This window comes from Vombatus ursinus, unplaced genomic scaffold (assembly GCF_900497805.2).
Source record: "Vombatus ursinus unplaced genomic scaffold, bare-nosed wombat genome assembly UNPS02014792.1, whole genome shotgun sequence".
Taxonomy (NCBI): domain Eukaryota; kingdom Metazoa; phylum Chordata; class Mammalia; order Diprotodontia; family Vombatidae; genus Vombatus; species Vombatus ursinus.
In genome coordinates, this window is record NW_020954570.1 from 9036989 (window position 1) to 9053960 (window position 16972).

Below are 16972 nucleotides of genomic sequence, written 5' to 3' on the forward strand. Positions count from 1 at the left end.
TAACAAAAAGGAAAACCTTTTAAATATATAATAAAGTCATCATGTAACTTTGTTTCCTCACCTGTCCTCCCTACCCCCACCCTACAGATGGCTACCATTAGACACAAATATGTATATATGTGTGAAGCCATACTATAAATACTAATATTTATCAGTTCTTTCTCTGGATGCAGATAGCATCTTCCTTCATAGTTCCTTTATAGTGCATTTGGGTATTCTATCAAAATGACTTAGTCAATAAAATTTCTTAAAACTATTGCTGTTACTGTGTATGTAACACTGTACATACTGTATATGTGTTCTCTTGGTTCTGCTCATTTTGCTCTTCATTATTTCATGTTTTTCTAAAACCATCAAGCTCATTTCTTATAGCACAGTAGTATTCCATCATGATCATGTATCACAACTTGTTTATATTCAAGGCCACCCAGTTAAATTACCAAAAAATTATTTTACTGAGGTAGAAAAATAGTAACAGAATTTATTTTATTTTTCCAATTACATGTAAAGGACATTTTTTACATTTGTTTTTTTTTTTTTAATTTTGAGTTCCAAATTCTCTTGTCCTCTATATTTTACATATGTGCAGTCATGAAAATATTTCCATATTAGTCATGTTGTGGGAAAAAAAAAACCTCAAGTTAAAAAAAAGACAAGAAAAATAAAGTAAAAAAAAGTATGCTTCAATCCACATTCAGACTCTGTCAGCTCTTTTTCTGGAGGTTTGTCATGAGACTTTTGGAATTATCTTGGCAGAGAATAGCTACATAATTCACAGTTGTTCATCAAGTATTTATGTTACTATGTACACTGTTCTCCTTATTTTGCTCACTTCAATTTGCATCAGTTCATGTAAGTTTTCCCAGGTTTTTCTGAAGGCATCCTCCTCATCATTTCTTATAGCCTAGTAGTGTTCCATCATAGTCATATACCACAACTTGTTCAACCATTCCTCAATTGATGGGTATCCCTTCCCTTTCTGGTTCTTTGTTACCAGTAAAAAAACTGCTGTAAATATTTTTATACATATAGGCCCTTTTCCCTTTTTTCTTTTCTTTTTCAGTCTCTTTGGGATACAGATTTAGTAGTGGTATTCAGAGAGTAAGAACAGTTTTATAACCCTCTGGACATAGTTCCAGATTTTTCTCTGGGATGGTTGGATCAGACCACAACTCCATCAACAATGCATTAGTGTCTGTTTTCCACATCTCCTCCAACATTGGTCATTTTCCTTTTGTCATATTAGCCAGTTTAATAGATGTGATCTCATCAATGCTTCTAGTTTCCAAGTTTTTGGTCCAATTTTTTTCTGCCTAACTGAGCTATACACATTTCTGTCTGTCAAATGAGAGTACTTTTTCTTATTGGAGTGAATACTCAGGTGTGTAGAATGAAAACTTTAGTTGGGTTACGAGTTACTTTTCCCTAACAAGAACATTTTTATTATCCTACGAATATTTTTGGTTGCTCAGTTCTCTAGATATTTAATTCTTTATAGGAAACATAGCTTTTTGTAAATAGAGTAAAAAACTTTCAAAGAACAGTGTTTTCCTGCATTGAAAAAAAAAACCTGATGATAATCTATAAGAGGAAAGAATTAATTTTGGTGGCTAGGAGTTCACTGGTATAAACATGATCAAGATGTCTACACAGTTCTAGTCATTTGATTCAAAGGTTTAAATAGATATGGTAGTGTTTTAATTTGTCAAATTTATTTCACAGTAAGCCTTATGAATATAATAATTTTAGAAATATTAATTCTCCAGGCAAATGATTATGGCTATATAACAAAAATGACTTATCATCAGCTGACCTATAGACTTGTGAAGGATAGTCAGAAATCCCCCCTTCCTTTTTTACCTCATTCTTTGTTGAAAATATTGCTAAATTTTCACATTCTGCTTCTGTTAGTAAATTTTATAATGATATTTTGATAGAGGATCTTACGGTGAATCATGATGGTCATTCTGAACATTATTTTTCATTGTAGAGAAATATAGAAGAAAGTTTTTATTATTATTAGAAGTTTTTTTAAAAATTAAGATAATTTTTTAAGCTTTTTTTTTATTGTTACTCCTTGTTCTCCTAAAGATGGAGTTCTGGAAAAGAATTTTTTGAGATCTAAAAATTTTTTCTTCATTGATTTTATACACATACACACACATACGCATGCGTGTGTATGTGTGCGTATATATACATCTGTATATATGTGATAAACCTGAAGTTTACTCTTTATAGTAATAAACAAAAAATGATTTTCTTGGTATTTGAGTTAGTTCTCAAAACAGTAATTTTCTTTTCACAGACTTTTCCATTCCATAATGAACTTGAAGACGATAATCAGAGATTCTGCTCATATTCTCATTCTGAAGGACAAAGATGCCTACAGCTTTAACCCATCCATCCCCTTCCTACAGATGGTTAGTTTATCTGATTCGGTATTTTCATTCTTTTTTTGAAACATATAGCTATAATCTTGTTTGGTGTGAAAGAATAATTAAGAGAGACATTTAAATGTAATTATCTCATTACCTGTTATCCACTAAATGGCATATACTGTGATTCATGAGTTGTCCATTTGCAGATAGGTAAATCTTTCCTTCCAAGCAGCTAGGTGCCTCAGTAGATAAAGCACTGGGCCTGGAGTCAGGAAGACTTGATTTCAAATACGTATGACCCTGGGCAAGTCACTTAGCTTGTTTTTGCCTCTGGAGAAGGAAATGGCAAACCACTGTAGTATCTTTGCCACAAAATCCCCATATGGAGTCACGAATGGTCACAGCTAAACAACAAATCTAAACTTACATGTCTGAAACCATTTATAATAATAATTTTGTGATAATTCAAATGGAAATGCTATGGCACATCTAACTTGAGTAATATATAATGAACAGAAATGATGAAACTATTAGAAATTACTGGTTGGGACATAGATTACTATAGAGTTTGATACATTGTAGGTACTATATAAATTCTAGCTAGTTTTAGTATTGTTAGTTTTCAAAATTTGTTTTTATGATTTTGATAGGCAGACATTACATTTGAACTAGTTCCCATTTTTTCTTAGCTCAGATCAGAGATGGGTTGACACTTACACTCTCATCTCCTATTTCCTCCAGAATGTGTTGTTGCTGCAACTTTGTTCTGGATGATCTTAATTAGTTTTCTCAATTCAGACAAAACCTTTCTGGACCTTATAAGCTCTTAGCTCTCTTGACTTATCATTAAATAGAGCTAATATCTACTACAGGAAAGAAAAATTAGCAAATTTATTTAATAGAATTCTATTACACTTTTGTTGTTGGCACTAATAACTTTTAATTAAAGCTTTTGAATTTTTGTGTCTGTTACCAGATGATAGATATTTTAATTTCATAGGTACATTTGAATTTGTTATTTATATTTGCTTCAGGAACTTGGGCTTCTTTAAAAATTTTACTTACTGGTTCTTAAATATCTGGGGCAGCTAGGTGGATAATGCACCTGGACCTGAAGTTAGGAATATCTTAATTTAAATTTTACCTTAGACACTTAATACTATTGTGACCCTGGGCAAGTCACTTAAGCTCGCTTGCTTCAGCTTCCTCATCTGTAAAATGGGGATAATAATAGCTTCTATTTCCTAGGGTTTTTGTGAGGATTAAATCATCCTTATAAAGCACTCAGCAGTGGCTCATACTAGGTATTATACAAATGTTAGCCATTGTCCTCATCATCATTGACTCAGTGTCTCTTTTTATGATAAATTGAGGACACACTGAGGTAATGAATGCCTGAGTGTTACAAAAAGTATTGACTATCATACATATATGTTGGGGTAGGGATGAGGACTGGACTTGTGATTTTACTAGTATAGGAAACTCCCTGTAAAGAAATTTTTCCTAGCAAAGCAAGTCAGCCTATTGTGTGAATCTTAAAATATTAGTTGCCAGGCTGCATGCTACGAGTTAGAGGTGGGATTCACCAAGTCATCTTGGTTTGAAAGATGTCCAGTTCTCTCTCTCTCTCTCTCTCTCTTTTTGGCAAGGTATTTGGGGTTAAGTGACTTGCCCAGGGTCACACAGCTAGTAAGTGTCAAGTGTCTGAGGTCAAATTTGAACACAGGTCCTTCTGACTCCAGGGTTGGTTCTCTATTCACTCACCACCTAGCTACCCCCTCAGTTCTCTTTCTGCTCTTCCTATATAATTATCTTTCTTTGAATGATATAAAAAAATGATTTTTAATTTTCACTTGATATTCTTTGTTAAAAACTTCTAGCTCCATTTGTTTTCTATTTTTAATTGCATATGTTTTGGTCTTACGTAATAATTAAACATGAATTTTGCTAAGACTTGACATGAATGGAGAATTTTGTATTGTATCAATTTACAGTTAGAAATTCTTCACCACAGTTACAACAGCCATTTCTGAAGTGTGAATTTTGAAAGTAGTATCAAGTATCTTGTTTTTCCTTATAGGAGAGTGAACAACAATCACAAGATAGTCTGCCACGAAAAACTGTCATAAAGCTGAGTATGCAGCCAAGGTAAATATATAATTTTTGCATAGCCTGTTATTACTAATTTTTAATGTATCTCATTTGTTACACATGATATTATTTCACTACTGTATGTTTGGTGCCAATTTTTCATTTTCTCAAAATAGAATTATCCATTAAAAAATAGGAATGGGCATTTTGCTACTTTTTTAGGCCAAAAATTCATAACAGCTGTACTAAATTTGAAAGCAGTAGAAGCAGTATTGTATTCAGTATGTAAATGGAGGATAATGGTGGCATATCTTTGTTTTAAGAAGAAAATCTTAATTTTAGTTGTAGTATTGGTCATTGTCATGTCATACCTTTTGAATAACCTGTTTAATATATTTTACAAATATCATTTGTTTTTAATCAGTGTGCAAAGTAGTTTTTTTGTTTTTTTTAACCAACAGAAGTTCATTAACTAAATGAAAGTCTTTTAGTAACTGAGTTTACCTAAAGGTGAGTTTTAGTGTATAGTACTTGTTAGGCACTTTTTTTCTCCTTTGTACTAACGATGTTATCAGCTTCCCTTAAAATTACTGATGTGAAATAGAGTGAATGATGGAGAGGGAGAATATAATGTTTGGCAGAAATAAAATGTAGTTAGTTAACAATGTAATTTGGAAAAATGATGAGTAACTGAATATTTGTATTTTTATTTATCTTTTCTTTAGGATTTTCCCCCTTATTCTGGTTAAACTTTCTCTAATTCATTATCAGTTGATTTCATCAGTTTAAACTTTTTTCATAGAATGATTTTTAATGCCATAAGTACAGATGTTCAGTTACATTATGCAAATTGTAGGGTAAGCTGAAAAATGATGTAGTTAGTAATTTCATTCTGAGCACTATTGATTTCAAATGAATTAAATTTTAAAACTTTGTTTATTTGAATGACAGACTAACTTTATTAAGTGGACTAGAATAAAATTTGAGGCATACTAGAAGCTCAGAATGTATAGACAAAGTGACTTTGTATTTGCTGACATATATATTGGTATCAGCAGTGTTGCCATGCCTTAGCATGCTAGGTCTACAGAGCTTTCAATGAGAAAGGTTAGTGTTCATGAAAATGAAGGAGTGGGAATATGGGGCCCAACCTAATTGTATATTATTTAAATGTGAGAGTTTGTATAGTTTTAAAAGGCTTTTTTTGGATAATATTCTGATATTCTTTTTTCATTCTGTAAAAAATGTTTATTCCCATTGCCTGTTATTTTAAACATTTATTGCTAATAGGCTTACCTCTACGTGTTATCCTTTTTCCTGCTACTTATCTTTCAGCAGTTTTTTATTGTAACAATAGTATGGTATGTGAGTTTGAGCTTCTCTCCAGGTTCTTACCTGTAGCATCTCCAAATAGCCTAGCCTTACTTTTGGCATAGAAGTGGGCAGGTAGGAGAGAGGTAGGTTTACGGGTGAGGAAAGGTTTCTCATATTTTTGAACTTTGATATTGAAGAATATTGATATGTGATCAGAATGGAAATTAATGATTCTGTTAATAAAGTATGACTTCTTGTGTGTGTTTTTAGACATTTAATGTTCAAATAGTTATCTTTACTTTAAAATTGGCAGATATATCTACAGTTCTAACTACTTTCTATTTTACCATTTTTTTCTGCTTGGAATGAATTGTGACCATTTCTGATGTGAGATTGTCAGGTATTCCTAATTTATTCTACTTATTGTATTATCAGTGTCACAGATATTTTGCCCTTCTTGATATTTGTTTTTTATACAAGAGAACTTCACATACATAAAGTGCTCATATATTTGTTTTAAAATAAGGTTCTTATAAAGATGCATGTAATTATCTAAATTGATCATTTCTTCAATTTGAATGCTGTGTTATATTGTCAGATCATCTTTCTAAGAAGTAAGCAAAGGGTAGAGAAATGTCTGATTTATTACAGAATCAAGGATGAATTTTTTTTAAAAGATACTGCTAATTATTATTTGTACTCATGAATTTAATGTGTCTTTCTTTGTTTTTCTTTCTCTTGACGAGTATATGGAGAGGGGATTATCTTTATTTTAAGTACACTATGCATTTAACATTTGATTTGTAAATTATTAGCCAAAAGCAATGAATTTTACATTTTGAATGATGGTGAACTTAACTTTGCTAGTGTCATTACTTTCTGTCAACTATTATATCTAGACATTGACCATATTAGTCTAGAAACCTACAAATATCTTCTTCTTTCTCTTTGTAACCTCTCAGTAATTTCTTCATTTCTCATAATTTAATTTATCATTGCTATGCAGTCAACTTCTAGAACTGTATTTAGAACCTAGACATTTTTCTTGCTATCCTGTACTATGTTTCTGGTGCTTTTCAGCTGGAAATGCTTTTCAGCATTAGTTGCACTCTATCCATTTCTTTTTCTTCATTGCTGTCTCTCCCTGTTCTACTGTCACTCAGTAACCTCTTTTCCTGTAAGGTTTATTCTTTCTATATTTGTCACCCAGCTATCTGTTAGCCTGTAGGACACTGTCCTTCCTTCTTCAGTGACTTCAGTTCCTGGTTCACAGTCTTCATTTCTTCCCTCATTCCTGCCATCCACTAGGAGACTGCAGCATACATATTGATACTCCCTCAAATACCCTAACCTCTCAGTTCACCAACTTAATTAATTTCCCATTATCTGCTTCTATCATCTAATCTCAGCTGCCTCCAGAGATGGTCATGCCCTTCATCTTGCCATTACCCATAAGTGATTACCCACTTCTATTTTCATGAACTCTGAAATTTCAGCCCTAATTTGTCGCCTGACCTACAGTCTCAAATTTCCAGCTACCTATTTGACATCCCTAGCTATATGCCTCAAAGACATCTTGAATTTAATATGTATGAAACTGAATTCGATTTTATTCCCTGTCCCTCCTGTCCCCCAACTTTTTCTTCTTCTTAATTTTCTTACTACTCTTAAAGGCATCATCATCCTCCTCATCACTCAGCCTCATAACCTAAGTGTCATCTTTGATATCTTACTCACACCCTCCATATGCAATCAGTTTCCAAGTCCAATTACTCTACCATTGAAACACCTCTTGTTTCAAAACATCCCTTCCCTCTTCTGATACTACCACCATTCTGGTGGAGGTCCTTGTCACCTCATGCCTGTACTGTTTCAGTAGCCTTCTATTTGATCTCCCTGCCTCAAGTCTCTCCCTACTTCAATATGTCTTCCACTTAGCTGTGAAATTAATTTTGCAAAAGATCTTGCTTGGCCAAATCACCCCTTTATTTATTAGACTCCATTGGCTCCCTATTACCTCCAAGATTAAATATCAAGTCCTTTATATGGCTTTTTAAAGCCCTTCATATAACCTTCTCATAACCTTTTACCTTTCTAGTCTTAGACTGTACTGACCTCCTTTCTGTTCCTCACACAAAACATTCCATCTCCCAATTCTAGGTATTTTCACTGACTCTCTCCCTCTTTGTCTTTGCTTCTTTGCCTTCTTTCAGGTTTAACTTGGCTAACTTCTGTGGAAAGCCTTTTTTAATCTTCCATAATCTTAGTGCCTTCCCTCTGATGTTACCCCAATTTATCCTGTGTACATGATGTTTTTGTATAATTGTTTTCTTTCCCATTATACTGTGAGATCCTTGAGAGCTGGAACTGTTTTTCGCTTTCCTTGTTCTTCTCCATAGAACTGCCAATTGATATTCTTAAAGCACAGACCAATAAATGAACCACCCTTTAATATAATAATATAATATAATATAACACCCTTATATGTCAGGCACTGTGCTTCTTACTAAGGATACTGGAAAAAAGAAACAGATACTGACTTCAAGGAGCTTGTATTCTATCAGAGAAACCACATGTCACCATATAAGCTTCTGAAAAGATTTTCCTTAAACACAATCTTATCCTCTTACTCAGTAAGCTTCAATGGCTCTACATTGTCTCTAGTGTAAAATATAAATTCTTGTGTTTGGCTTTTAAAACTATTCACAACCTGGCCTCAACTTAAATTTCCAGCATCATTATATATATTATTCCTTCCCATGCTCTACATAGTCTGTCCAAATTTGATTCTCTTTTTTCCTCATAAACAACGTTCCATCTCAAATGAGAAAACACATGTACGGCTCTTTTCAAATCTGATAGCACTATATAAATGCTAGCTATTATTGTTGCTATTAATATCATCATTATCATAGTCATCTCTGTACTCTTTGCACTTGCTATCCCCTTTACCTAGAATATAAGATGTCTTCATCAGTATTTCTTTGAATCCCTCACTTCCTTCAGGAGTCGGTTGAAGTACCACCTTTGACATAACATCATTCCTAATACTGAAACTTCTTTCCTAACTATTTTTTATTTTAAATCATTTTTAATGTTTTTAATTAAAATTTTCAGCAAAATTTTACCTTCTTTCCTAATCTCCATCTCCCCCATTGAGAGAAAAAAAAGAAAAACAAAACCCTGCTACAAATATGTATAGTAAAAAAAAAAAAATTCTGTATCGTACATGTCCAAAGAAAAAAATTGTGTTATTTAATACTCTTGGTCTTTCACCTGTCTATCAAGAGGGTATTAGTAGCATGTTTCATTAATCCTTTGGATTTTTTGTTGGTCATTATGCTGATCAGAGTTCCTAAATATTTCAAAATTCTTTGACTTTACATTATTGCTGTCTTTGTACATCTTGTTCTCCTTACTTCACATTGCATCAGTTCGTACAAAATCTTTCCATGTTTCTTTTAAACTATCACCCCATCATTTCTTAAGCCCAGTGTGTAGTCTGTGAACAGCAAAAGTAATTTGCAGAATAGAAAAACTTTAGTTCATAAATTGTGGCAAAAAAGACAAAGCAAAACTTCAGATTGTGGCAAATTTCACAAAGAAAGGAAAGAACAACTAGAAGAAGAAAGGCAAAAAAAAAAAGTTAAAAGAAAACCATCCCAGTACAAATAGAGCATACTGATCTTGTAGACAGGATGCATAAAGATAATTTAAGAATTATAGGGCTTGGACTTTGAGGGCGGGGGTGGGGCGGAGCCAAGATGGCAGAGTAAAATCAGTGACTTGCTTGAGCCTTCCCCCAAACCCCTCCAAATACCTATAAAAAATGGTTCTAAACAAATTCTAAAGCACCAGAACCCACAAAAAGATGGAGTGAAACAAATTTCCAGCCCAAGACAACCTGGATGGTTGATCAGAAAGGTATATTGCACCAGGCTGGAAGAGGAATGCAGTTCGGTGTGGGTGCACAAGCCACAGTGAACCTGGAGCAGGCCTTAGAGGACTGAATTATGGGTGGCTGTGACAGTTTCCAGACCTCTCAACCCCCGAATGCCAAAGACAACTTAGATGGTCAGTGGGAAAAGTCTGTGACTATAGTGAGAAAAGTTCAGTCCCAGCCCCAGTCCCTGAGTGTGGCCCTGGGGCAGTGGCTGCTTCCAGAACTTCCGACCCATAGACTGAGGGGGAATCAGGGGGCTGATCAGAGGGGGATTGCAGGGATCTCTTTGCTGGTGTTGAGGCAGGAATCTCTTGCTTTGCCTGTGCTTGGATCTGGGTCACAGTTCTGAGTGGTGGTCCTGGGGCGAGGAGGAGTGCTGGTGTGGTGGAGCTTACGGTGGTAGAGAGAAAATCTTCCTCACAGTTCCAAGGCAGAAAAGAGTGCTTGTGGTCACTCATAGACCAAAGCACTGACCAGGAAAGGAGTAAACACCTCTCCCTTGATCATACCACCTTGGAAGAACTGAAAATTTACAGGTCCCTAGAAGTGTCTCTGAAAACAGCTGCACAAAACCCCTGAAGCTTGGGACAGTACATTCTCCACACTGGAAAGCAGACCTCTACCTTAACAAAGAGTTTATAACTCAAGTAATTGGCTGGGATCATGAGCAAACAAAGGCACAAAAAAAGTCAGACCGTACTACCAGAAGAAGACAACAAAGTCAAAGCTCCTATATCCAAAAGCTCCAAGAAAAATATGAATCAGTCCCAGGCCATGGAAGAGCTCAAAAAGGATTTTGAGAAACAAGTAAGAGAAGTAGAGGAAAAACTGGGAAGAAAAATGAGAGTGATGCAAGAAAATTGTGAAAAACAAATCAACAGCTTGCTAAAGGAGACCCAAAAAAATACTGAAGAAAATAACACCTTAAAAAATAGCCTAACCCAAATGGCAAAAGAGGTCCAAAAAGCCAATGAGGAGAAGAGTGCCCTAAAAAGCAAAATTGGCCAAATGGAAAAGGAAGTCCAAAAGATCACTGAAGAAAATACTTGCTTAAAAATTAGAATAGAGCAATTGGAAGCTAGTGACTTTATGAGAAATCAAGACACTGTAAAACAAATGAAAAAAATAGAAGAGAATGTGAAATATCTCATTGGAAAAACAACTGACCTGGAAAATAGAACCAGGAGAGAGAATTTAAAAATTATTGGACTATCTGAAAGCCATGATCAAAAAAAGAGCCTAGACATCATCTTTCAAGAAATTATCAAAGAAAACTTCCCTGATATTTTAGAATCAGAGGACAAAATAGAAATTGAAAGAATTCAGACATCACCTCCTGAAAGAGATCCCCAAAAGAAAACTCCTAGGAATATTGTAGCCAAATTCCAGAGTTCCCAGGTCAAGGAGAAAATATTGCAAGCAGCCAGAAAGAAACAATTCAAGTATTGTGGAAACACAATCAGGATAACACAAGATTTAGCAGTTTCTACATTAAGGGACTGCAGGGCATGGAATATAATATTCTGGAGAGCAAAGGAGATAGGATTACAACCAAGAATCACCTGCTCAGCAAAACTGAGCATAATCCTTCAGAGTAAAAAATGGTCATTCAGTGAAATAGGGGACTTTCAAGCATTCTTGATGAAAAGACCAGAGCTGAATATAAAATTTGACTTTCAAATACAAGACTCAAGTGAAACATGGAAGAGGTAAACAGAAAAGAGAAATCATAAGAGACTTATTAAAGTTGAACTGTTTACATTCCTGCATGGAAAGATGATATTTGTAACTCATGAGACCTTTGGCATTATTCAGCTAGATGGAGGGAAAAAATTGTATGCATACATATATAGATATAGATAGATAGATATGGGGCACAGGGTGAGTTGAAGATGAAGGGGTGATATCTGGAGAATAAAATTAAGAAGTGAGAGAGGGTTATACTGGGAGAAGGAGAAAGGGAGAGGCAGAATGGGGTAAATTGTCTCATAAAAAACAGGAAAGAAAAGGCTCTTAAAGCGGAGAGGAAATGGGAGAAGGTGAGAGGGAATGAATGAATCTTATTCTTATAGGATTTGGCTTAAGGAGAGAATAACATACACATTCAATTTGGTATGGAAATCTATCTTACCCTACAGGAAAATGGGGACATGAAAGGGACAAGAGAACAGGGAGATAATAGAGGGGAGGGCAAATCGGGGCAGGGGGTTATCAGAAGCAAACAGTTCTGAGGAGGGACAGGGTCGAATGAGAGAATAGAATAAATGGGGGGGGCGTGATAGAGTGAACGGAAATATACTTAATTTTTCACAACATGACTACTATGGAAGTGTTTTACATGGCTACATACATATAACCTGTATTGAGTTGCTTGCCTTTTCAGTGAGGGTGTGTGAGGAGGGGGGGAGGGACAAAATTTGGAACCCAAAGTTTTATAAACACGTTTAAAAAAAATTATTTTCACATGTAACTGGGAAATAAGAAATACTGGAAATGGGATATAGAAATCTATGCTGCCCTACAGGAAAATAGAAGGGGAAGGGGATAAGAGAAGGGGGGGAATAGAAGGGAGAGCAGATTAGGGGAAGGAGTATTGAGAATGCATGCCATCTTGTGGTGGGGGGAGGGGTGAGATGGGGAGAAAATTAGGACCTCAAAATCTTATGGAAATGAATGTTGAAAACTAAAAGTAAGTAAGTTTAAAAAAAAAAAGAATTATAGGGCTCCCAGAAGAACTGGAAAAATCTCCAAACCTGAATGTCCTAGTGAAAGGAAAGAAGAAAACTCTCCAGAACTTCTGAACACAAAAAACAAATGTCAATCAAAAGAATCCATACATCCAGTGTAGAAGTAAAGAGGAAAAAACAAAAAACCCTGCAAACTCCAGGACACATGGTGTTGACATCTACAGTTCCATTAACAAACAACAAATTTTATAAAAGTCCAGGAGAAAGACCTTCAAATGTAAAGGAAAGGACATTTGAATTAACATGAAACTATTCTGCACCCTCCAAAAACTTTAAGATTATTGGAACAATGTGTTTGGAAGAGCAAAATAGTCCAAGGTTGAAATCCAAGATGACATACCCAGATAATGGAGCCTAACCATTAATGAAAAGATATTCAATGAAAAAAACTGGACCTGAACCAATTGCTTTGCTTTGCTAACATACATGCTAACATAACAAGAGAAACATAAGAAAGGTTAACAAATACAGCAGTTGTGGAAGACATAGGTAATGAAATATCCCAGAAAAAAAGAGCAAAATAATCTAGAAAGATAGATCAACTTGTGGGGTTTAAAACAAGATAACAACAGACGAATCATTTAGATTTTCTTCCTGAAAAGATAGAAGGAAACACAGGCAAAAGTGAAACTTAAGTAAAAAAACTGATGGTGGAGGAATAGATTTGAAACAGCACAGACTAAATCTCACTATACCCCATCTACGAGGTGGGTATATTGTGTGTGTGTGTGTGTGTGTGTGTGTGTGTGTGTTGTACTATACTGCAGAATGGAAAGGCACATGAAAGGGGAGCGAGAAGGTGAAAAGAGGAATATGTGGTGTACTCTGATCAAGTGATAATCAATGAAGACAAAATAACTCCTGTAGCCTTTCAGTCAGTCATTAAATGTTTATTGAGCGCTTATTTTGTGATTGGCACTGGGTTAAGAATTGGATATACAAAAAGAGGCAGGGGAAGGTGTGGCAGCAACATTGCAGAAGGCAGGCTGCTGGGGAGTTGAATGTAATGGGCATTTATGGAAAGCTAGATCTAGCTGTAGGCCCTTTTCCTTTTATTTCTCTGGGATACAGACCTAATAGTGGTGTTGCCAATAAAAGGGTGTGCACAGTTTTATAGCCCTTTGGGCATGGTTCCAAATTGCTTTCCAGACTGGTTGGATCAATTCACAGTTCCTGCATTACTGTCCCTATTTTCCCACATCACCTTTCCCACATCACCTCCAACATTTTTCATTTTCCTTTTTTGTCATGTTATTTTTCTATAAATGTTAGCCAATCTAATGGACATGAAGTTGTACCTCAGAGTTTTAATTTTCATTTCTTTAATCAGTAGTGTCTTAGAGGATTTTTTTCACATGACTATTGAGAGCTTTGATTTCTTCTGAAAACTGCCTGTTCATATTTGGAGAATGACCCTTATTATAGATTTGACTCACTTCTCTATATATTTGAGAAATTAAGCCTTTATCAGAGAAACTCGTAAAAATTTCCCTCCAGTTTCCTGCTTTCCTTTTTATTTGACTGCATTGGTTTTGTTTGTGCAAAAATTTTAAAATTTCATATAATCAAAATTATCCATTTTACATCCTGTAATACTTTCTGCCTCGTTTGATCATAAATTCTTTCTATATTCATAAATCTGACAGGTAAACTATTCCATGTTCCCCTAATTTACTTATGATATCACCCTTTATCTCTCTAAATCATGTAACCATTTTGACCTTACTTTGGTAGATGATGTGAGATGTTGGTTTATAAGTTCTGGGCATTTTATATGGCTGTCTCACATGCCTGGAATGCTCCCCCTCCTTATCTTTATCTCCTGGTTTCCTTGAAATCCAAGCTAAAATCATATCTTATACAAAAAGAATTTTCCAATTCCTCTTAATTCTAGTGTATTCCCTGTGTTGATTGTTTACTGTATTGTAAACTTGTCTGTACATATTTGTTTGCATATTTTCTCCCCCCATTAGATTGTCAGTTCCTTGGGGATAGGTACTGCATTTTGCCATTCTTTATGTCCCCAGTACTTAACTCAGTTCCTGGCACATAGTATATGTAAAAGGTACTTACTTAGTAAATGTGTACTGACTGATTGACCCACAGATTTTTTTAGCATCCAAATTCATAAAACCTTAACTAAGCTATAGTAATATTTAGTAGCAGAATAGTGACAGATTTCAATATCCTTCTATCAGTTTGGGATAAATCTAATGGAAAGAAGGTAAATATCAAATGGGACAAATTACTGGAGAAGCTAATACTAAAAAGCTTATGGTGCCTTCAAGATGAGATTTCATATTTCTCAGGACCCCATGAAATTTTCCCCAAAATTGATCGTGTAGGACACAGATATTGTAAACAAATGTAAAAAGGCACAAATAATAAAGGACTTTAATGTCTCTCAGTTTCGACCAAATCCAATAGACCAGTAAACAAAAGGGAAAAAATGTAGAATTGAATATATTCCTAAAAAAACCTAGTTAAATGACTTAAAGAATCTTCTAAATGGAAATGCTAAAGAATATAAATATGAAACTTTACATTAGTAAATGTATACTTTACACACCATGACACAGCAAAAATGACAGTCAATTCAGGGACCAAAAATGAAAATAATAGACACAAATGGAGACTTAAATAACTGGATGAGATTACAAGGAAAAATAGCAATAAATATTTATTTGATTATGTATTTGAATCCTAATAGCAATTAATATTTGAAAGAAAATTATGATAAAACTACAGTTTCTGGAAGTCAGCTAAGTCAGTCTTTAGGGGGAATATATCCCTAAAAACATATTAACACAATAAAAGGAGAAGATTAATGAACTCTTTATATATTTTTAAAAATTGAAAAGCCAACAAATAAATCTGAAATGAGTGTAAGATATATTAAAATTAGAGATGAAATTTATAAACTGGAAGCCAAAAATTCTAAATTAATGACAAAGGAAACTAAAAGCTAGTTCTTTTAAAATACTTTAAACTTTAGCCTAACTGATTAAAAGAGGGAAGGGTAGCAAGTCAGTTAAACAGTCACAACAGAATAAGAAAAAAAAGTAAACAAAAAAAAAGAAAAAAGAAAAGAAAAAACAGAATAAGAAAAAAAGCCCAACTGTGCAGTTATACCTAAGAAAACTGAGGATGCAGGAAAAAAAAAATTAGAGTAATAGCCCCTAAAATATAAAATACTCAAACTAACAGTAGCTCACATAAAGAGCCTTAATAATCTCTTTTCAGAAAAGTTAAGAAAACTAGATGTAATAGAATTATACATACCAAAGAAAAAGGCATCTGGTCCTAATAGATTCACAGGAGAATTCTTTCTGATTTTTAAAGAAATAATTAATGCCAGTACTACAGAAATTATCCAGAATTGAGAAAGAAACATACTTTTATCAGACTCCTTTTGTTAATCTAATATATTACTAATCCCTAAATCAGGGAAGTATAAAGCATACAAAGAATTGTAGACCAATGTCATCAGTTGTTTCAAAATTTTTAAATAAAATATTGCCATACAGACTACTGAAATTCGTCCAACAAATTGGATTTATATCGGGGATACAAGGATTTTTCAGCATTCAAAAAGCAATTAACATGATATATCATATTAAAGACAGCACTATATAAAACCACATGATTATCTTAATCAGCACAGAGTAAATCTTTGACAACTTACGTTTCTCATGTATGCTAGAAAACCTTCCAGAATGTTGGCACTAAGGGACCTTTTTAAAAATATAATACTGTATCTATCTAAAACTTCAGACAAACATCACATGCAGTGGGGATATACCAAATAATCCCCCAGTAAATGCATCAGTAAAGGAAAAGTGCCCATTCTTCCCTTTATTATTTGAAATAATTTTGGAAATTGTAGCAAGAACAATCAGGAAAATGAAGAGAACAAGCATTTATTAAACAATATGTGCCATGTACTATGCAAAGCACATTACAGATATTGTTATATCGTTTGATTTTTCACAACAACTTTGGAAGGTAGATGTTATCCTTATTTTACAGAGGAAATTGTAGCAAGTAAAAGTTAAGTAACTTGCCTAGAGTCACAAACTAGTTTGAGGTTATATTTGAACTTGGGTTTTCCTGAATCCAGGCCTAGTACTCCATCCCCTATGCTCCCTCTGTGTCCTGAGAAAGAAAATAAAGGCATAAAGATATGTAAAGAAGAAAGAAAATTACCCCTATTTGTTGAAGATATGATAGTTTGCTTATAAAAAACTGTGAAATTAGTGAAAATGCTGAGACAATTAAGTTTTCCTGAAGTTGTAGGCTATAAAATAAACTCCCCAATTTGGACATATTTCTATAAAATAACAAATATGAGTCAATAAATGCTCTTCAAAACAATTATGAAGTATTTGCAGATCAGTCTGCTAGAATATATATAATTTTTGTGTAGGTTCAGTCACAAAGAAATCCTGAAAGAAATAAGCAGCAACCTAAATAGCTTGAAAAATATTCTGTGCCCATAG

At 34.2% G+C, this 16972-nt stretch overlaps 1 protein-coding gene across 1 annotated transcript in view; it reads left to right on the forward strand.

Moving 5' to 3' along the window:
- Positions 1 to 16972, forward strand: part of MAN2A1 (mannosidase alpha class 2A member 1) — a 200723-nt gene that overhangs the window by 113987 nt on the left and 69764 nt on the right. Inside the window, exons 11-12 of the mRNA XM_027869175.1 lie at positions 2306 to 2420; positions 4459 to 4526. Of these exons, the coding sequence (XP_027724976.1) occupies positions 2306 to 2420; positions 4459 to 4526 (183 nt within the window). The remainder of the gene's footprint in view (positions 1 to 2305; positions 2421 to 4458; positions 4527 to 16972) is intronic.